The sequence below is a fragment of the Rousettus aegyptiacus genome, unplaced genomic scaffold (genome assembly GCF_014176215.1).
Source record: "Rousettus aegyptiacus isolate mRouAeg1 unplaced genomic scaffold, mRouAeg1.p scaffold_m13_p_6, whole genome shotgun sequence".
Lineage (NCBI taxonomy): Eukaryota > Metazoa > Chordata > Mammalia > Chiroptera > Pteropodidae > Rousettus > Rousettus aegyptiacus.
The window spans coordinates 82,517,723-82,540,592 of NW_023416309.1; the positions used below are offsets into that span (position 1 = coordinate 82,517,723).

Here is a 22,870-nt window from a genome sequence, read left to right on the forward strand (position 1 = left end):
GCTGGGAACCCTCACTCCTTAGGGAGGAACTCCACAGCCAAGATATCCCTCCTGATTCTTAATTATCATACCATGGGGGTGGGACCTGCCTGTTCTGTGTCTCTACCCCTTGTACCAGTCTCGACGTGGCTGCTGCTTTATATCCTTAGTTATAGGACTTCTGTTCAGGTGGTCTTCAGGTGGTTTTCAATAACTGTTCTGTAATTTAGTTGCAATTTCGATGTGGTTGTCGGGGGAGGTGAGCACAGCATTTACCTACTCTGCCATCTTGACTGGAAGTAACTATCATTTAGACTGTGGTACTGGTCCTTCCATGGGCCACCAAAGGCTACCATGCTATCAAAGTAAAGGTTCTCTCCTGAGTGGCAAGAAGGAAAGCAGAGGGTATGGATGTGGTGGATGCAGATGAGTTCTGTGCCCCCTTTCCTTTCTCTGCCCCAGCTCTCCTGCACCAGCCCTGCAGATGCTTGGACCTCTCCCCGGTGGCCCACATGTCCTGGTTGGTTGTCCTCTTCTTCCCACGGGCAATGCTGGCTCTCTGGCATTCCGTACCACAGGCCCAGACCATGGGGTGGAGGAGCCTAGCTTGGCAGGAGAGCAGGGGGAGATGGTGCAGAGAGCCACCAGTGTGCAGAGCACGTGTTGACTGGCTTCACCTCCATCTCCTCTTAGCCATGCCCCCTTTCTCAGATCACAGATAGTAACGCGTGGCGAACATCTACTTCTAACTTCCCAACAACATCCCTTAACTGACTGAGAATCAATCAGAGATACATTAGAAAAGAAAGGCAGCATTCAGTGGTGGTCCCCACCCTTCCCCTGGATTTCTGCTGGGCATTTTCTCAGCCCATTTGAGATCTCTCCTGATTCCCTTGAGGCCTGAATCCAAGGGTAGGGGTCTGAGGGCTGGAGAGTCTGGAGTCTTATATATGTCCAAATCACTCAAACTTCTGTGAGTCTGTCTTGTGTAACCATCAAATGTATGTAATAAATAAACTCCTTGTTTACTTTATGAATCAAGGTAAATGGATGAATAATTTTATTCACCCATCAGTGTAACCATTTGTTCTCCAAGCACTTACTGAGTACTCACTCCATGTCAGGCACTGTGCTAGAAATACCGAAAATGAGTGGCAAAGAGAAGGAGTCTTCCCTTAGCCTCAGCAGGCTGCCTGCCCACACATGGATTTGTCTGCTTGAGTCTTTCATTCTGAAAGATGTGAAGCACTGTATGTGGGGAGCAGATACTATTATTTTGCTTTATAGAAGACATTTTTCCCTCCTTTCTCAAGTAAGTGCTAAGAACCTCTAAAAAAGATGGTTAGAGATACTGCCGAATCATGCTATGTACACATTTTTAGCATAGTTCGTAATTCGGTATGAATGCTCTCATTCCTTTCCTTGGCACAGCCCTGAGCGGCACTGCCTTGCTTCCCAGCCTGTCTTTATGGGGCTTCTGTGGGGGGTTTGGGCACAAAGAAGGGTTTGAGTGGCTACATGTGTTGAGTTTGTAACAGAACAATGAGGAAAGGAAGAACCACCAGCCTTCTGGTCTGAAGATCTAGGCTGAGCAACTCCCGGCTAGTGCTGTGCACACAGTGCCTTCGACAGGCAAAAAAGGAAGACAATGTGCGTTGAGTTTGGTGGTTCCTCAATAAGTTAAACACAGAATTACTACATAACCCAGCAATTCCACTCCTGGCATATACCCAAAAGAATTAAAAGCAGAACAAAAACTCATACAGAAATATTTATAGCAGCATTATTTGCAATAAACGAAATGCAAATGTCTATCAACTAATGAAGGGACAAACAAATGGTATACCCATTCAATGAAATACTATTCAGCCATAAAAAGGAATAAAGCACTGCTACATGGATAAACCTTAAAACATGATGCTACATTAAAGAGACCAGACACAAAAAGGCATATTGTATAATTCTGCTGACATGAAATGTAAGCACAGGCAAATCTCCAGAGACAGAAAACAGATCAGTGAAGCGAGGGCATGGCAGGACTGCTTGAAGTTGGATGGGGTTTTCTCTGTGGTGATGAAAATGTTCTGGAACTAGCCAGTGGTGACGGTTGCACAACATTGTGAATACAGTAAATCCAGTGAATAATAAATTTTATGTGTATTTTGCCACAATAATTTTAAAAAGTGGATTATCTAATGGAAAAATGAGAACTTGCCCTCAAACCATGTTTTCTTTCTCCATTTCGAGTTCAACCAAAATGGTTTTAAGACCAGCAAGGGGTTTCTTGTGCCTATTCTGGAGACAGCGTAGCAGGGCTCACTTGGGAGATGGGGTGTGGACACTCCAGGGTAGTCAAGTGACATCTCTTGCTGGAGCTTCGTACATTGGTAATCTTTATAGCGCCAGGGCACCTTCTTCCTTAAAGAAGCATATTTTACAGACGGAGGCAGGATATCTCCCTCTGATGGTGCGCCAAGCCAGATGACAGCTGCCGATGGAGGCTGGCTACAGGGGGAGGGGTTTTTCTTCCTGATCTTGTGTTACAGGATTTAATGGCTCAACAAACTGTGGAATTCGGGAACTTTCATCTTGTTTCATCTGTTCCAAGCCATCACTGTAGGCATATGGCCTTTATCAAGTTACCTTCTTTCATTTTTCATTTAGACTCCTGTCCTCTGCTCATTAGAGAAATCCATGGGTAAATGCAAGACTTGATCAATGCAAGACCCTGTGCCAGAAGTGCATTTATAGGTCCTGCAGAAAATGGGGTAACACAGGTCTCCAGAAGCTGAATCAGCCCAGAAAGTTTCCCCTCTGGTGCAGACACCTGGTCAGCTAGGATTAGGGGACCCCCACCCAATGGCCTGCCCTAATGCAGATTAGGACTTGAGGGAGTGAGTGAGCCACTTTCTCTTCTCGATGGCATTCCCTGCTGGAGTTGTAGTGATCCCGGGTGTGATACATGCTCTTTAAAGGGAACAGGACGGAAGTGAGGTGAAGTGTGGTACCTCTGTGACTATACTCTCTGGGAGTGTGACAGGGAGTTCCTGAGAACGAGAGGCTAATGCAATATTCTCATATGTTTGGTCACAGGATGTGGTGGGAGGAAGCTCGCCTTGTGCCAAGAGCAGGTAGGTAGTAAATAGATGCTTTTCAAAGTGATCATAAGTGAAGTCAGGTGTTTCACAACAAACCCTAGAGTGATAGAGACAGGCCATTCTGCATCTGGGTGCTGCCTGGCAGCAACTGTGTGCGTTCTGACCTCTGACCCTCACTGAACACGGTGGCCACGGACGGGGCACCGGGAGCTCACGCCTGCAGCTGGTCACTGTGCGTGTCACTTCCTTCAGGAAGCCGGTCCCTCTGCTCCTGTCAAACCACAGAGGGCAGGCCTTTCAAAATCCTGCTTTAGGTAATGTTACTTCTGTTTTTGCCGGGTCAAATGGATATTTTTACTTTGGTCACTTCTGAAGCAAGTCTCAGAGTTTTAGCACGCACGCGATGCCGAGAGTGGAGGTATTGTATCTCCTGGTCTACTGAGTCCTTTTTGGGTTTGCAGTTGGTGAAGGATTGGGGGGTGGGGGAGGGACACCATTTTTATTTAGAAAATACAACTCTCGTCACTAAAGGCTTGCATCAGGCAGCTTGTCCTGAGGCCCAGTGCAGCCCGGCACCTGCCTCCAGCACGTCACTGAACCGGCCTGGCTCCCACGTCCCGTGGGCGGAATCCCCACTTACCCTGCGTGTGGTCCTGACACAGCTCCCGGCCCCTCTTAGCCATGCTGCCCTTCCCCCACTGCTCTCTTCTCACTGACCTCCATCGCCCACTTCTCCCCAGCCTGTTTCCCTTCTCAAGGCAGCTATTTACCGAGCACCTATAATGGGCTCGGCCCCATCCAGAGAAAGAACACAAACGAGTAGGACACAGACCCTGAGCTCAAGGCACTCTCATTGCCAACAGGGGCAAATGTTCATGCCCTGAGATATGCGCAGGGTGCAGAGAGGAGGGCCACCTAAGCTTGGTGGCTGGGATGGGCTTCCAGAAGGGGTAACATCCAGACTGGTACCTCAAGAAGTAGGAATCCTGCAGGAGCATTTTCCCCCCTCGCTCCTTAAAATACTGTTTTATCTTTAGTCTTTTTCATGTTACGCATTATCCCAAAGTCGCGTAGCCCATGCCTGTGCTTTCGGTTACCCAATCGGCATCCCTGTCTTAGCATGAGGTCCAAGCACATATTTTTAGCCACCTACTAGACAAGTCCCTTGACTGTTCCACAGACAGCTGAGTCTTCATGTGTCCAACACTGAGCTCATCCTCTTGGCCCCTTCCCTAAACTGTATCCTCCCTCCCGTCAGGCCTGTCTCAGTGCGCGGTGGCATCATCTAGCCTGCCAACAAAGCCAATAAGCCAGGATCAGCCTGAACCCCTCCTCTCCTTCCACTGCCCATATCGAGTCACCGCATTCTATTCATTCCACTTTCTCAGTCTCTCTCCACTGCCCCTGCCCAGAACCACAGCCCTTTTCTCTGGTTACTGATGTAGCCTCCTAAGTGACTCCTCTTGCCTTCAGTTTGCCCCATACCCTGCTTCAAATGAGTCCTCCACATTGTCATCAGAGAGATCTTTTAAAGGCACAAAAAGATCCTGTCACTCCCCTGCTAAATTCCCTTCAGTCATTCCCCAGAGCTTTTGGGAACCTCCCACTCCCCACTCCCACCTCCAGGCTGAGCTGGGTGTTCATCTCTGTCTCCTGTTTTCTCGCAGCTCTGAGCACGCAATGGTGTGTTGGTTCCAATGGCATAATCAGAGCCGACAAGCCTCCCTGATGGCTGACGGGTCTCCAGAAACGTGTACAGAATTCTACAGAAAGAATATTTAAAATCAAATTGGACGTTGAAAGAAAGAAAGGATAATCTCTAGGTGTCAACAAGGAGGAGGGGCTGTGAGGCCAGTGTGGGAGGGAAGATCCAGCAGAGGCCAAGCCCAGGTATATCTGGCTTGAGCAGGAGTCACACCCTGGCCACATGCAAGGGTGCTAGACTGAGGTCTGGTATTAGGCTGGACCCTTGTAGGCTACCCAGGAAAAGGTCTAGGAAAAGGTTAACAGAAGAAGTCTGCTGTCCAGCCAGGCAATGTGGCACAGAACCACTGTGTGGGAAAACAAACAGTATTTCAGTAAAAAACTGAAATCTCAAGCTTTCCTCTCTCTTGACTACTTGAAAAGCAAACCCACTGCAGATCGCTAAAGGCAAAGAGCAAACCCTGAGAACATCAAGAGAGAGAAGACATTACTTGCAAAGGAAGAGGAGGCCTTCTCATCAACTGTGAGGAAATAATGAAAACACAAACTCTTAAAAGGGTTTAAGGAAAGTAACCATCAACCTAGAATTCTATATGCAATCAATCTTCTGAGTGTGAAGCCCAAGCAAAGCATTTCTCAGACAACACAGGCTCAAGAGTTGGGCAACCTCAGCTCTCAGGTAAAGCATTTCTGAAGGACACATCATCCGTGAAGGTGCCGAATCCAGAGAAAAAGGTCAGTATGTGAGATGTGTCGGGAGTAAGTACACAGGCACACAAGTCAATATAAATGAGCACGCACTGTAAAAAAACAAGAAAAATGACTAGCTCTCGGGATTTAAACAATTTTGAACTAAAATTCCACATAACAACAACATAAAGATGGGGTAGTGTTTCAGGGAAGCATTCAAAGGTCCCTGTCTCCTTTGGGATGGGGGGTAGGGAGACTTAAGAACTTTAGGCTTCACAGACAAACACAAGCGTGAAAGAAACTCATGGTAAATGAGAACGAGAATGCTGATGTATAACTTTCAAAGAAGTAGACGGAAGGAGGAAAAGAAAATCTATATCATCTAATGGAAGGTAGAAAAGGGGAACAAAAAGCAGAGAAGAAATATAAGAACAAGAAAACAAACTAGTGTGGATGTGTAACTGGGTGTGCGAAGCCCTGTTAAAAGGGATTTCTTGGATTTAATTTAGAAATGCAGTTATGTGCTATTTTCAAGAGACCCACTTAAATCATCATGATGAAGAAAAGTTAGAAATAAAGGAACGGAGCATGACATACAAGGCATTTAAATGTTAACCACAAGAAAGCTGGCAAAAAGCATTGCTGGGGAAAGAGCTCATGAGATAATTGTTTTCTTTATCAAAGAGGAGTTCACCAAGAAGATCCCCTCCAGAAAATAAAAATTAAGCCACTCGTGTGAAATGGTGTGAAATGTGCAAGGCTACGGTAGACTCTCCACTCATCTGTGCTTTCGCTTTCCGCAGTTTCAATTACCCATGGTCGAGCACGATCTGAAAATACTAAGTGAAAAATTCCAGAAATAATTCATAAGGTTTAAACTGTGCACTGTTCTGAAGTCTCATGCCATCCCACTCTGTCCTGCCTGGGATGTGAATCATCCCTTTGTCTACTGTATGTTCCGTGTATGCTACCTGCCTGTTAGTCACTTAGGAGCTGTCCCAGTTATCAGGTCGGTTATCAGCAAGAGAGACCACAGTCACATAACTTTCGTTAAAGTATATCGTTATAATTCTATTTTATTATGTTATTATTGTTAATCTCTTACTGTGCCTTACTTACAAATTAAACTCTACCATAGGTATGTACATATAGGAAACAACGTGGTATATATATAGTGGTTTTGGTACTATCTGTGGCTTTAGGCATCCACTGGGGGTCTTGGACTGTATCCTTTGTGGATAAAATGGGACTCTGTATAATGACATGCCCACAATCACAGTAGACAATCAATATACTTTCCTAAAAAACATATAGGTCAGGAAACAACATTAAGAGAGATTTAAACCCAATTAATAAGCTATGTGTATGTGCATATTCACTGTGCTCAACAATTAAAGAATATACATTATTTTAAAGTACACACGGAACGGGTATTAGATCATAAAAGGAAGTTGAATAAATACCTGAGAATTAGCATCAGATACACTATCTGACCATAATGCAATAAAAATAGAAATCTAAAGAATATAAAACAATAGCAAAAAAGCATACGGGCTTACTAAATGCTTTACAAATACCAATTTATGAAATCTTCATGACAGCATGAGGTAAGTTCCATTTTCAGAAGAGGAAATGAAGCCCAAAGAGAGTAAGTACCTGCCAAGGTCACATAGGAGAACCAGGATTTGAACCCAGGTGACCGGGCCAGAGTCCTAGGCTCAGGCTCTGTCCATCCTGCCACTAAAATAGTCATTAGAATATAATTGTTAGCTGTTTTCCCTATTTACTATGTGCTTCTGAGCAAAGAAGAGAACTGAGCATTTTTCTTCCCCTATGAAGAGCTCCCAGTGCAGTGGACATTGATACCTTAACTTTCCAGGTAAAGTCCCTGAGGAGGGCCATTGCTCCATAGTGACTCCTGGTTCTGTTTCTGTCAACCAGAAGGTTCCTACTCTTTGTGTATAATCAGCCCTCTCCTGGCAAGGTGGGCCAGGGCACGGCCTCCACTTGTCTGAGGTGGCCTGGCTGAGCTCATCTGGAGAGGCCTTGTGACTGCTGCTTGGTCTCTGATTTGTTTCTCCGCCAACATCAGAGACCCAGGTGCTGAGAATATTCCATTTTGCTTTATATATTTGGAATACGGACTTTTTTAAAGTGTGCATTCCTCTGTCCCTCCCAAAATGTCCAAATTAATGCTTTATGCCAGGGATAATGAGACCTTTTAAAACCAAAACTAAAAGAATAAAACCATCCCCACAGCTCCCTCAAATATGAGGAAAGAACAAAAAAACAGAAGCAACAAAATAAAACACTTCCAAACCAAACAAAACTTTACCGCAAAACAAATGGGACAGCAGCTGTGAACAGGACGGTGTCACAGGCCTGGGGTGTGGCTGCTTCTCAGGAGGGTGCCCAGGCTGTGTGCCATCATCTCCTAACACGGAGGGCACTGAGCTCTGGGGCTTTCAGGTCCTCCGACGGCCATCTGAAACCTTTCCTTACTTCCCCTTTCCCCTCACACCTCGCCTTTCTTCTTTCTCTTTCTCTCCCTTCAACTTTTCACCTCAGTGCTTTTTGCTCTAATGTCTTCAGGGTTTTATTTCGTCCAAAAATATCTGTTTGAGAGATTTTTTCCCCCCTCTTTGCTGTGTTGAAACTTTTTTTTTTTTAAAAACACATCTTTACTGTTTCCTGCTTACGCTTCTACTTCTCCTACCTTGACACTTCTGCTAACAGCACCTCCAAAGTTAGCACCATCTGTGAACATTGCTGTTTATTTTCTAGTCACATCATTAATGAAGGTGCTAAATAAGATGAGATTGAACATGCAGCAGGACCCACATCTTCCTCTGAACAGATGGTTTTTAGTGGTTTGTCAGGAACATCATTCTATATTTACCTATTCAACTCCCCAAGAAGCATTTGAGCTTATATTTGTGTGTGGCCATGGGTCGCTCTACAGAGGCACTAACAGGATCCCAGTCCTGGTTGTCCAAGAACTGAACATTTAAGCTGGCTGAGAGCTGCAAATAAACATACTGGAGACATATATACTAAAAAGACCATCAAAAGAATGCATAATTCAGATGTCCACTGGGTTCGGGGTTTTTAGGATGGCATTTTTTGAACAGAGACGGGAACTAAGAAGAAGTTTTGCCACAAGCTCAGGAGTTCCTCCATCGTCTTGAAACATGTTCTAAATCTAATAGCTGTGTCTATGGCTCTGGGTTGCAAGATAAAGAATAAAACAGTCTCTGTCCTCAAGAAGCTCACTGTCAGGGGAGGGAGGCCGACTTATCAACAAACACCTGCTACATAAAGTGTGATAGTGGGCACCATTAAAGGTCTAAAGAGTGTGCAGACGGGAGGGAGTTCTCTGTCTGCCCTCTGTGAGGGCGCGACCTCTCGGGCTGTGTAACCCGTGGCTTTGATATGCAGCCACATCATCCAAATAAACTAGGCTCTCGGCACCCTGATCCAGATCGTGACCTGATGTCTCTTCCTCATTCTGCTCCCCACAGACATGGAGGAAGACAGAGCCATGGGACAGCGTGCTGAGTTCCTGTATAACAGGCTCGCACTGAGCCCAGTAGGCTCACCCAGCTTAGCTGGTGTCCTTCGACAATGTCCCTCAAGCTCTGATTGTCCTCTCTCCCTGAAGCTACCTGGGCCTCCTCAGCACATAGGGATCTCCAAAGACCCTACAGACAGGACAGAGTGAACTGCCCCCCGGAGGATGAGAGGACTTGAAAGCTTGACCTAAAAGTGAAATTTAGAGCATGTTCAGGGAATGGCAGGCTCGGGGCTGGAGTTCAGGGTTCAGGACAGAGTGGTGGTGGGGGAGGTGAGACCAGTCAAGTTGGCTGGGACAGATGACAGGCAAGGAGTTTAGGCTTAACTTTGCAGGCAGTTGGGAACCTTAAGGAGTCCTGAGTAGAGAAGATAGTTGTTCAGGGGACATATCACTATCTGAAATGACTTGATTCTTGGCTTGTTTACTGTCTGTCTTCCCATGGCTCCAGCCTCCTCCCCAGAGTTAAGCTCCATGGGAGGGGGACCTTGTACGTATTGCTGTGTGTAAAAGAGTGCTTGGCATATAGTAGGTGTTTAATAAAAGAGCAAATACATGACATTGACAGGAAGCGGGTGATGTGAAAGATAGATGGATGGGGGTACTTTAAGGCAGGAAGACCAGTTAGGAAACTATAAATCAAGGAAGAAAGCACTATGGTTGTTAAGAAGGTAAAGGCAGGTCAAGTTTAAGGGCTGATTCTGAATAAGAACTTGATGATTGACTGTACATGGATGGCAAAAGGGAGAGTCTACCAGGTAAATGGGAGAGTCTACCATGTCCCTAGGATTTTAGCTTGGGTAATAAAGAGAGAATGAGTTTGGTTTTGGATCATGCTGAGTCTGACTTTCTCTGGAAAATGATCCAGAGATTTTCTCTACATTATGTGGACTCAGGGATTCACAACTCATTGGTCCTCCATCATGTGATCCAGTCAATCATATATCGAAATTATTTCACAAAACTTATTTCGTGAGCAAATTCTATTATGAAATCAGTATTTAAAATATGGCTGTGGTTCTGTGCTCTATTAAGCCAGTAGGACTGAAATTTGAAACTTTAGTGTTAAAATGGCAAGGATAGCACCTGTCTGCACACTGTGCCTTCAGCAACCTGGCTGCCACGCACACACCCAAACTCCCTAACGTTTCTGACTATTTAATGTTTTGTGTTTTACGCTTTCCCCACCATTCCTTTCAACAATCTTTATTTCAAAATGTATAAACATTTAAGCAGCATTCCTAGGAGTGATAGTGCAATTTATATAGGAAAAAGAAAAAGGTCTAATCCTTGTTTCACAAATAGAAAGTCAAATTCTCTAAAATTGTGGTGACCTAAAAGAATTTGGAAACATTGTTGATCGATGTTCAACAATAATCAGCAAATTATGGTTTACTGAACGGTTAGTTCATATCCCTGTTTAGGGGCTCTTAGCCCATCAAACTGCTTGCCGAGCCTGGGAAAGGTGATCTCTCTCAGGTACTAACCAGCCTTTCAGAACTTAGGCTGTAACACCCCCAGGAGTCCCACATCCCAGCTGGCAGCAATAGCAGGGAAGAGATGGGGACGGGGGCACTTCCAGGTTCTGTATATTTCTAGGAATGCTGCTTAGTCAAGGGCAGAAACGATGGGGCATGGCGGTGAGAACCAGCTAGTCTTAGTTCTGAGTACAGTATGGCTCTGGATGATTCGTTAACCCTTTTAAGCTCCATTTCCTTAATTGGGATAATTAAGCGCAGTAATACTCTCTCTTCCCAAGAGTTTAGGTGAGAGTTAAAGTAGATATACACATAGTGGCTAGTGCAGTGCCCAGCACCAAGCAAGTTCCCCATTAATGTTTGTTAACTGAGTAAAGTTCTTTAATAAAGGAGGTCCTTATGTTTAAAATGTTGGTTAAACAAATGATAGAAGAACTGAAAAGACCCACATCCCTGTGTCTAAAGGCCTCTTTGCTTGACTACAGATATCCTCTTTAGAAACAACTCTGCTACCCAGAGCCATACAGGCGAAAAGGCTTGTCAATTTCAGAAGGCACTTTAACTTGTTCTTGGTTGGGTGTTTTAAAATCTCATTTAAACTGACAAAGGATGCTGCTTTCTTCTTTGGGGCTGATGACACAATGTTTTTAATATATTTCCCACCTCTCTCTCATTAAACCTTGCTGCCCATCCACACAGCTGTGACCCACGGTGAAGAATATTTGATTAGGTAGCAAATAACTGGGGATTTTTGTTCTAAGGGGAATTCAAAGAGGTTAAAACAGAAGCAACTATCTCATAAACCAACCTCAGAACACTGAGATGAAAAACAAATTGCCCACTTTCTACCACCTGTTTGAGAATAGAAGGGTTTGCACTGAGTTATGTCAGCTGAAAAATGTACCCTCGTCTCACTGTGGTGCAGAAGCCTTTACCACACGAATACTTCTTGATGGAAAATCTACCCCCGACTCCAGTACACCCTTTCATGCTGGTAATAACAGAGGCGAAGAGGCCTTTCTATCAGTATGTTCTGCACACTTCTTAGCAGCTCTGCTTTTTCTATTCTGCATTTGCTATTTTAAGCGAGTACATAATGCATCAATTTTCAGACTCTTACTCAATGCCATTGCTACAGAAGCGAGAACTCAGTAATCTTGTCAGGCAGCGCAGAACAATATTCCAACGGATGAAACATTCCATGAGGCCTTATTTCCCTTTTCCTGGGCATCTATTTCTGGTCCTATAATGAGAGAGGAACCAGTGGCGGGAGCCCAGTCCTTCTTGCTCAGGAATCCCACATCACAGAAACTACTCACAGAAACTGCTGCTGCTGCTGCTGCTGCTGGTAGACACATCAAAGGCCCTGTGGGGGGCTCAAGGACCATTCAGTGCTCTCTTATTTTTTAAGTCCCCAGAAATGGGCTGTTTGGATTCAGGCTGGAGTTTGCTGGCTAGAAATGAGAGTGTGGGTTCTCTCAGGCCACACTTGTATTTTTCCTGCCTGCCATGAAGAGTTCCTATTCTCTCCATGATCACTAATTTGATTTAGGAGCCCAAGAAAAACCTTTATTTCCCTCCCCACCTAGTCTCCTAAGAGATTTTGATGTGAATTGTCCCCATGTGGCTTCATGCCAAATTTGCCTTGACCTTGAGTGCAGACACACTTCTAGTAGAATGTCAATTGCATCTGATATCTTGTGGGCAATTTTGGCAGATTTCCCTGCTGAGTGTGTTTACAGCTTTAGTGGCTTCTAATACAGGCCTTATTTACTGCCTGCAGGGTTACCTGGGAGAGAGAGCAGAACAATCTGTAGATACCCCTATTGGCTCGTAAATGGGTTAGTCACATTTTCCAAAGACTTACTCTTTATACCTGGCTGGTTATATATGGAGTGGGCCACTTCCACCAACCCCTCCAGCTTCTGCTCATTTTATCTCATATCAATTAAAAATGGGACAAATTAGATTGAGTGCATAAGTGATTCTATTGAAAAGCGACTAATCCATAACAACTCTACACCACTGGTTTTTTTCTAAAGAACTAATTCATAGCATCAAATGATCCAGCCATCCCGATGGGGACCTCGAATTACTGGCTCAACTTCATTAGCATGAAAACAATCAAACCAAATACACCCTCCCTCTGGGGCTGGAAGTCAGACACCCTGAGTAATATTTAGGTCACTGCTGCCCAGGCAAGTCTGAAAAATGGTTCGTGCCCTGATTAGACAGTTACATATTTGTTTTAAATGACTGTTCTAGGAGAGGACCTGAGGCTTTTTAAGGCAAAGAGAGAGGTTCTATGAGTAGTACCAAAACAATCTGAAGTGGGCTGAAGCACATAATCCCTTTGTCGGGCCTAAAGTATATTAGCATCGGCTTTACAGCTGAAATCCAATCTCTGGGTTTGGTGAGTTTGTGTCCCTATGTCCTCTTGTCTCCATTTCATTGATTGTACGTCAGAATTCTCAGAGAAGCATCTGAAAAACAGTGGCCCAACAGTGGTCAGGCCCCACTTCTAGAGAGTCCAGATTTTGATTCAGTCGGTCAGTGTGTGGTCTCCTGGACAGTAGTCTTTTAAAGCCCCAGGTGGTTTCCTGAGCACACTGCCACAGAGCATCAAGGCATCACCTTGCCCAGGAAGGAATGGAAGAAGAGCTGGCCCTGCTTTGCCTCAGATAAGTGCTCCAATCAGCTGCTTGGGAAGTGGCTTGGCGAATGACAGGGTTCCGCATATATCCAATTGGTTAATCAAACTTTCTATTAAGATGAATTATAAGAGCCCCTGGAAGGTCACGTAGCTCAGAAGAGGCCCGTGGAGATGGGCACCCCTTCCTGGCACCCTTGCTTACCCTGGCACCCCAGCCCCATCACTGTCAGCACCCTCTTTCTTGTCTACTTCGGCTCATCTCTTTATTCAACAGATAAATACTAAGACCTGACCATGTGCTGCTGGCCCTTGAAGATACAGTGGTGTATAAGAGAGGTCTGCTCCTGCCCTCATGGGACTTAAAGTCGGCTGTGAAGACTTAAAGTCGGCTGTGAAGACTTAAGTAAACATGAATTACTCATCACTGTTCATCCACAATCCTGTGAAGAGCTCTAAAGGTAAAAAGTACAGAATGCTATGAAATCACTTGGTGGGAGACCGGACCTAGTCTTTTATTCCTACTCTTGGGGGGAATCGGGGAACATTTTCTTGAGGAAGTGACATTAAATTTTAATATCACATTTTATTTTTATAAGTGAACAATAAATGTACATAGTATAATATTCACAGGTACCAAGGTATATATAGGGAAAGTACACTCTCCTTCCATCCTATCCTCTGGCGCTCAGTTCCCTGCCTTACAAGCAATCACAGTTTGACCTTCTTAAAGGCAGACTTTTCATTTCTGATGTAGGAATGAGAGCGATGGGACCATGGTTTGTTATGGAAGACATTGGAGGGCCATTGGCTCATGATTGTGACAAGGGTGGTCCAAGGTTTCTGGCTGTTAATCAGTGTTTCATCATTTAAATATTAGGTGTGACCTTCTGAACATGAAAGAGGTTCATTCTAAACACTGTTAAACCAAATGCTCAACCATGTATTGGATGTAGTTGGTGTCTAGAAAATGTCTATTTTTAATAATCTACTTAGATCACAGTGTACCTTTTTTTTTTTTTTTTTTTTTAATGCCTACGGTGCCTGGTCTTCCTAGGTGGTCTCCCATCCAAATACTAACCAGGCCAAACCCTGCTTAGCTTTCGAGATCAGACAAGATCCGGCACCCTTCAGGGTGGCAAAGCTGTAGACTCATGGTGTACCTTTTTTAGACACTAACAGAGAGGCGCAAATCTTTTATTTTTTTTCCCCAAATAGGGCATCAGCTAGAATATGAGCCAATCTGACATTTTAAGCCAGTGCCATTAGAGCTGCTATGTTGCCCCAGGACAAAGCTGGATAACAAGGACTGTGAGTTGGGGCTCATTACTGTGGCCCCAGCACCCTCATTACCCTCATTACCAACAGCAGCACGTTTCGCTTAGGTAGCAACCAGACAGCCCCAGTCAAAGGAGTTCAAGCCCTGGAAGCACGGGGAACTCTGACCTGGGAACTGCAGTCCCGTCCAGAGGAGGAGCCCCAGGAGGAGAGATGAGTTGTCTGAGCCCGGAGGAGGTCAGTGAGTTTCCCGGACTTATAGCTCCCTGTCGTTCTGGGGGAGCAGCAGTGTCCAAGGTGACCACAGCAGGCCCCAGCCAGAGAGACAGAGTTAAGGGGCAGACACCAGGTGAGGGAAGAACAGTTCCTGTTCTCTTAATTCTCTTTAAAAGACTAGTTTCAAGTTAGGCATTAAGGTCCCCAACAATAATAAGTAGGCGGGGCCTCTGTAATGCTGGCAGGTGAGAGGAATCCTCGCCCCAGCCTGGGGCCATCCAGCCAGCCTGGGTTCTGGGTACCTCCAGGGGTCCACAACCTCTGAGGGCTTGGGAAGGGCTGCAGCTCTGGGAACAAGGGAGGTGGGGCAACAAAGGAAAGGAAGGAGAGGGGAGGGGGCGAGAGAACCAGGGGAGCGAGCGAGACAAAGAAAATCTGTACCCGCTCAGGGTGGGCTGTGGCGGGGGAGGCGGCGCCTGGGCAGAGGCTGCCGCTTTTAGCTCCACCGCTCCCGTGGTCGCCATGGCAACGCGGGCATTAGCGATTCCATCTGACATTAAAAAGCCGCCGCCGGCCCGGAGCGGGGGTGCTGCGGACGGTAGGGTGGAAAATGTGTGCTCTCAAACACACGCACGCCCACCGAGGGGGCCAGGCAAGGCTGGCTCGGTTTAGGTCGTAGTTTTATGCACCACTTATAGCGCCCCTACTCTCAATCCGCCCTCCCTCTTTCCGGCTGTTTTTGTTTATTTGTCTTTCTAGAGAAGGTGATGATTTGGGGCTTAGATCATCTGTTGGCGTATCGATGAGCCCACTGGGTCGCTGAAAGGGAATGGCGGTTTGGATTTGGGTCAGCTGAAGGTATATGATTGGTTTAAGACAAAAACATCAAAAAATGGAATGCTGAGGGGGAATACCAGGCTTCTTTCTTTTTCTTTTTTTAAACCAGGGATATATATTACCCTGAAATAGTTAAACGGAAAAGGAGGAGAAAGGGCTATCCCTGCAGGCATGGGAAATAGGATTAGTGAGAACCGTGGAGACTGAGGCCTACAGGAACCACTCTGCAGCAGTTTGCCCCACGTGACAGACAATTTTCCTGCTCAGATTCCTGCTCCAGAAAAAGAAAATCAATCTGCGCAGGTTATTTTTTTTGGATTTTTTTTTTTTTTTTTTTTTTGGATTTGAAGTCCAACCCCATGGTATTATTTCTCAAACTGTTTTAGCATAAACAGGGAAACGCTTGTGAAACCGTACTCTGTGAGGGCGGACACTAGTCTTGATCATCTCTAACTGCTGAGCCCATGACGGGACTCACCACACACTAGGTGAGGGGAATGACCTGGCCGCTGCACAGGTGAAGTCTGCAGAGAGGACTTCCCAGGGTTGGTCTCCTGAGTACAGCAGGGACTGATCCCGGAAACATCGTGTTAGCACGGATGCCTTGCTGTGAAGTCAAGCGAAACCCAAGGGGTGTGGTTGGGAAGTTCTTGAAAACTCCACAAATAACAAAATGTGGGCAGGAACACATGCCTTTTTTTGTCCCACAGGTGAAGTCTCCTCTTTTATGACACATCTCGCCTGGGTCTGGAGCATCATACTTCATAAGATAATAAAGAGATAATGTTGATGAATAATAGGTGTGTGACAGGGTGATGTGGGCTGGCAGGAGCTGGCTCCCACCTGCTCTGCTCTCAGCTGCCTTGGAGAGCTGTGGAATTCCCAGGACTCAGAGGGCACCGCACCTGAGCGGAGTGCCATTTCCTGACCAGCAGAATTGGGTCTATTTGTCTAGACAGGCCTGTGTCCATTTTTAGGGTCCTAAATGCTCTGTGATGATCTTGTAAGCCACTCTGATCTGATATAGGGTGGGGAAGAAAGAATTCTTTTCAACTAGGCCTTGCCACCACCAGTCACAGAAAAACTATGAATAAAAAAATAATAGATGCCAACTGCTATTATTCCTGCATCCCAGAATTCTAACTGTCCCATGTTCAAAGATGACTGGCAAAGTTCATCCTTCATACAGGTGGACTGTCAGGGGGTGGGGAATGAAGAGGAGATGGAAGGACTACGGATGCTAAGAATACGGGACAGGCGATTGGCCCTCTTTGTTCAGCGAAGTGTAAAGACAACACACTGTCTTTCAGAAGAAAAGATCCAACTTCAATTCTGGGCTGGAACTGAGTTCTGCTTTTAAGTAGGGAAACATCTAAAATAATCTGGCTAGAAGCCTATTTCTGAAAGACCTTTCCCTTAGGGACAGATGGCTGGTACCTCCCTCTAGAATTACTACATCCTGACAGTCAAGCTCTTCTAAACCATGACAACCAACCTACTCCTTAGAAACACACCTAAAATAGGGACGAGAAGGCCCAATATGCATGTCATTTCTGTAGTCTAAAATGAGTGTTTCGATAGTGAACATTAAAGCAGTCTTCCGTTAGAGGCTGATTTTGTGTGATAAAGGCCCACAAATTCCCACACAATCATGAACCAACTGAAAAGAACGCTGAGGGATTTTCAATGCCTCATAGAAGTTGCGCCTATGTTTAGTAGGCAGAACTTTAAGCGATATTTTAATATAGATACTAGTTAAATTAATGACCAGTAATTTGGAAGTATTTGGGAAAACAATAATTTGCTGAGTGAGATACAGGCCATGGAACCCTAACCAGCCAACCTGGACTAAATAAATCTTAAAATCCTTGAGAAACTCCAAATATTCATGTCTAATACAATGTATGTATCCTCTAGGAGCAAATTATGTTCTGCAGTTAAAGGAAAAATTAACTAGAAATGATAATGGTATCAAATTCTCTTCACAGGGTCTCAGGTCTTACTCCACTCGCCATTCTGACACCCATCCTACCACTGCCAGCCTGATATTGTCTCCTGATCATGAGCGTGGGGCCACTGAATTCAGGGTTAGAAAGCCTTTATCCCAAACCAAAGCTACCTGAATTTCTTGTGGGCCTTTTTAATTTTGAGATGTTGACTCAAGACGAGTTCAAGTGTTATAATGCTTGAGGGGGATACGTGGAAGGTGAGACACACTGTTTTCTAGACAGCAAAGTCCTGGGGGAAGCGGATACAGAGCCAGGAAGGTGTGATGCTAAGATGGGGAGGTTAGAAGGGGGATGGGGTGACCTGGCACAAAGGGGTGGCGGTATGAAGCTAAGGGGTAATATGAGGACACTAATGACAGGGAGACCGAGGAAATCCCAGCAGGGATAGAGAGGCCGCAAAAGCCGACTGGCGTATGCCGCACTTTTGAGGAGGGCTGGCTCCGTCTATGCGTCCACCGAGCGACATCACGCTGCTTGTCCATCTCCTCACTATCTTTGTGTTCCCAGCCCTCTAAGGCAAAAGTGCACTCTCACACCACTTCCCTGACTGCCTAGTGCATACGAGAAAAATGACCAGAGACGCAGAGGAGGAAGGGTCTGAGGACCTGCTAGTGGCAGGAGGAGAAGGAAGGGAGAGAGACGGGAGGACAAGAGGGGAGAGAGAAAAGAAAAAAGGGCATTCAGCACAGGGCTGGGCCTTCGTTATAATCCCACCGATAAGGAACCAGGCTCGAAGAGGCTGTGAACTGTGTGAGATCACCTGGTTAGTGGCTGAAGTGAAACTCATCTAGACCTCAGATTTCCGATTCAGTGTTCATTCATCTAGTTTATGAGAGGAAAGGGAAGAAGTACTGAATACTACCAATAACGAAAGCAAAATGCAAATGAAAAACAGAAAAACTCTTCACAGGAAATGCAGAAGACTCTCAAATTCAGTTCGATTTCAGTCTTTGTGACAAAACAATGAACCTAAGACACTGTAGCACCAAGAGTGCCGCTTCTGGAGTGAGACTCGTTGGGGCAAATTCTGACTTCTCCACAGACAATCAGTGTGTGCTGGGGCAAATTTCTAAACCTCTCCAAACTGCAGTTTCCTCAGTCATGAAATGTGGATAACAGTAGTATCACCCCCGTAAAGATTTTGTGAAGATCAGAAAATCAAAATCCATGGCAAAGAGCTTTGTCAGCATAGTGTCTGGAGCATATGTGCTTAATAAGCATTTATTATTATTATGATTACTATAGAACAACTATAACCGGGATAAGTTAGTTTATTCTTACTAGAAAAATGCAGTAAAAAACACCTGTTGATGCTTTTCTAGGTATGAAAAAGCATGTCTATTTACGTTGGGGCGAAATGAGTAGATACATATCTTTTTGAATTTCCTACAATAAAAAAAGCATCCTTTTGCTTTTGTCTTTGGTAGAGCATGTTTCCTTCTGATGCTAACTTACTTTTTCCTCTCTTGGTGAGAAAGTCCCAGGTCTCAGTTTCACAACTAAAAAAAGAGTTGCTTCTTAACAGTGCATCACAAACTCTCTCCACACTGAGGGGCTCAGGCATATGATAGAAATAATGAAGAAGTTACTTATTTCTACACTTTCCTTAGGAAATCAACTTGGCTTGGTATTATAGCTGAGATTAGGAATTCTCAGTCTGAAAGAGTCCAGGTGCCAACACGCTTTTTACACCATCTGTAAAAATGGGTGGTACCGTGAGGTTCAGTCAATTAGTACGAATGGGGAACTGAAGACTCCTGGTGTTATTTCTTCTGCCCCTCAGGCAATACTCATCTGACCGCTGATCCAGTGGCCCAAAGACACACCTCCCCTCTCTCTCCTTCTCTTTCCCCGTGTGCATTTCTGTGGCTATCTCATTTAGGGACCTGACTCCTGAAGAGTTTTACATTCCTGGATATTTTTAGCCTCATTTACTTCAACTGTTCAAATGCAGCCACCACATGGCAGGCAGCTGAGGGAAGCAGCTGCTGTGGTTTGATTTCTAGTCGGTATTACTTGACATTTCTTGTCAGGTGATTTCTAAAATTCCTTGTATGTTTTTTCAGTCGATCTTAAGAACTTTTTTGCCCCCCTGGAGTCTAAGGTGTAACATCGGAGCTGTGCATCTGATAATGTGCTCCAGGTTAAGGATGAATCCAGAATCCTACCAGAAAGGAAGATTTATTTCACCTCTCAGGAACCAAATTTCTCAGCCCCCAAACTGTCAGAGACAGTGCGGTGGGCTCTGGTCCTGACAGCTTTCTTAAGGCCCTCCCCACAGTTTTCCAATTTGAATAAGGGTGCCACTGTCTCCTGGGGTCTCTGGAAGAATGCAGAAAGGATAGGATGAGGCAACTTTCTGGCCTGCTGGGAGGCTTCCTTCAGTGACAACAGCTAAAATGTGCAGGAGGTGGGTTACTCAGCAGGGGGAAAAAACTGGACTGGACTGCATGCTGCCTTCTGCTCTCTCACCATCTTTTTCCTCCTCCACATGCTCACCTGCCTTTCTCTCCAGGTCATTCAGCTATTAGTCTCTTGGTTCACCCACACACATCCGTCTACCCTGATACTTTAAGCCTTGAGGCCTTTTGCATGCACTGTTCTCACCTGAAAGACTCTTGGTCCCTTTTCCATACCAATTGCTATTTGTCATTTGATTCTCAACATACATATCACTTTTGGGAGTCGTTCCCGATCCTCAGAGAAAGGGTTAACTGTCCCTTCAATGCACTTAACTCATTGGATTGTAATCACCTATTTCCTCATCTAGTCCCCCGACTAGACTGTAAACTCCTGGGCAGGGTCGGGATCTTTTTCACTGTTGTAGCCCCACTTTGCAGCACAGTGTTTGGCCCAGCACATAGTAGGTGCTTCGTAAATATTTGATGACTAATGTTCCACACTTAGCAAGAACTTCCTCCATTTTTTTTTGCCTCCTATATAGTTCATAGACTGTATCACACTCTTTGTCCCTCAAATCACCTCTCTAAATCCCTATTTTATCACAGTGTCCATTCAAGTTCTTTGTTACTTATGAGGCTGAGAAAATCTTCAATTGTGCATATAGATATAAAAAATGTGATATTGTAGACACCTAGATAGTGTCTGTGTCTAAGATAAATACATTAATGAAAAGTAAAAATTTTGGCTGAACAATTGAAAAGAACTAGTGACTGTTTGTATCCTGGTCATTCTCCTTCATGAAGCCGCCTTTTTTGTGTGGGTTGGTAAGTCTGGACCCCTATTTTCAAGGCATAGTTATTCTTGATAAGGAGACAGCACAGGTTTCCAAGAAAAATCTTCCATTGACCATCTGGGACTGTTTTCATTTCCTTTCTGCAGAACTCTTCTTACAGTAGAGAGGAAATCTTCAGTTACATGCAGTTTCCACTAATGTCCCTTCTCCCTGCCCCCAGCCTTCTGCTCTAAGCAGATAGGAACTAACGCCAAGAGCAACAATTATCAGCAGTTGCATACAGCACCACTGCTGGTTTCTCTACAGCTACTTTCCTAAGACGACTTTTCAGACTCTTCACGATGGGTGTCTGCCCCCAGCCCTCGCCCTCAAGTGGTATTTTAAGCAGTGGCAATACATGGTGTGTAGGATAACGTATGCATCTTAGAATTGCAACACTGTACTTGGCACAGGATTCAACTTTTTGTTTTCAAAAAGGCCTACAGGAACAAGGTCTACAGCCAAATAGAGGGCTTCAGAATGACACCAATGGCATCTAATGCTGCGCCTGGTGCTGCTGAATCTACTCTGGATGCTGGCAAGGTGACTGGCAGGTGGTGACTAACCACAGCAGTGAGGGGCCCGAGTGGTTGTCCAAGGGGTGTGCACGTGAGACGAATGGCGACTGTGTGTCTAGTCTGTCGAGACACCGCCAGTGGCCTGTAAACAGAAGATCTGTTTTCCACCCTCATTGATTGTACATTCTAGACATATCCTGACAGAAAGGCAGAAGCAAGACATTCTCTGCACTAGTCAAAGCTAAGCAAAAGCAAAACAACTTGATTCTTACAGTAACAGAATGGGCCTATTTATTTGGGATCTTCCCCATTTAAAGTTTGTGCCTCTCTTGTCCCACCAGACAAGTGATTTGGGGGGAGAAAGAAGGTGGCCTGATTAGAGAGTCTGCCCTCTTCTGTCCTTTGGAGCGCTGGTGGCAAGACACTGAGGACCCTGTCACCGCTACAGGTGGCATAAGGTAAGAAGGTAGAAAGCGCAGTGCAGGTCTCAGATTCGGAAAGTCGAAAGCGAGAGGAACCGATCCTGACGTAGAACGTGGGGATGTGTGTGGGAATTATGGGGAGGGTGAGTGTGGTAGGCTGACCCACAAAAGATATCCACCTCCTAATTCCTGGAACCAGTGAATGTTACCTCGTATGGCAAAAAAGGGCACTGCTGATCTGACTGCATAAGGCTCTCGAGATGGAGAGATTATCCAAGTGGACCCCAAGTGCAATCACAAGTGTCCTTATGAGAGAGATTTGACAAAGACAGGAGAGAAGGCAACATGAACGTGAAAGCAGAAGTTAGAGTGATGCAGCTACAAGCCAAGGCATGCCAGCGACCCCCCGAAGCCGGGGGAGGCGCAGCAGATGCTCCCTCAGAGCCTCTGCAGGGAGCGCAGTCCTGCCAACACTTTAATTAGGCCCCAAATTAAATCAGTGATACTGACTTTGAACTGCTGGCCTACAGAACGGTGAGAAAAATTTCTGTGTTTAAGCCACCAAGTTTGTGGTAATCTGTTAGAGCAGCAATGGGAGACTAACACAGATAGGTAGATGAGACCTTTGATGAGACTTCTGATTCAGGTCCAACAATCATTACACGGCGGGACTAATACGAGAGAAGACAGACGTTTCATATTACTACATTCAGTAGGTATAGCCAGTATCAAAATTCTGAATGCATGAACGTGTGTGCACACACGCACGCACTTCTCTTGGATTTGAGTCAGAAACTGCTCTTACATAGCTCTGCAGTGTCAGGTTGTATCTGAGAGCAATTTGTGGTAAACTGGAACAAGTAGCTATGAATTGAGAAAAAGAAGCATGAACCGAGCTCCGCCAGCCTAGGCAGGGAGGGTCCCGGAAGGCATTGCAGATATGCACTGGAGACAAGAGTGGGAAGCAGAAGAAAGGAGGGAGTCGCTTTTGGAGGGGTGAGCATCCTGGACAGAGGGGAAAGGAGCACACCTGCCAGAAGCAGGAAAAGGGAAGGGCCTGTTTAGTAGCTCCGAGAAGTTGCTTCCTGAGAAAGTAAAGGAGGTTAGAGAATGCTGACCCTTTTCCTGTTTCATCTTAAAACTCTTTCCTAGGGATAAATGTTATAATTTTGAGTGTATGGTTTA

General features: G+C 45.3%; 1 protein-coding gene across 3 annotated transcripts in view; it reads right to left on the bottom strand.

The window, feature by feature from the left end:
* MYO1D (myosin ID) overlaps positions 1-22,870 on the bottom strand; it is a 284,752-nt gene that overhangs the window by 12,067 nt on the left and 249,815 nt on the right. The window contains exon 22 of one of the 3 annotated variants that reach the window (XM_016152542.2): positions 1,730-3,348. The exons of the other annotated variants lie outside the window; for them this stretch is intronic. Coding sequence (XP_016008028.2) covers positions 2,949-3,348 — 400 coding nt within the window. The 3' untranslated portion in view covers positions 1,730-2,948. Of the gene's footprint in view, positions 1-1,729; positions 3,349-22,870 lie in introns of those variants that run through there. 3 annotated transcript variants of the gene reach the window in all.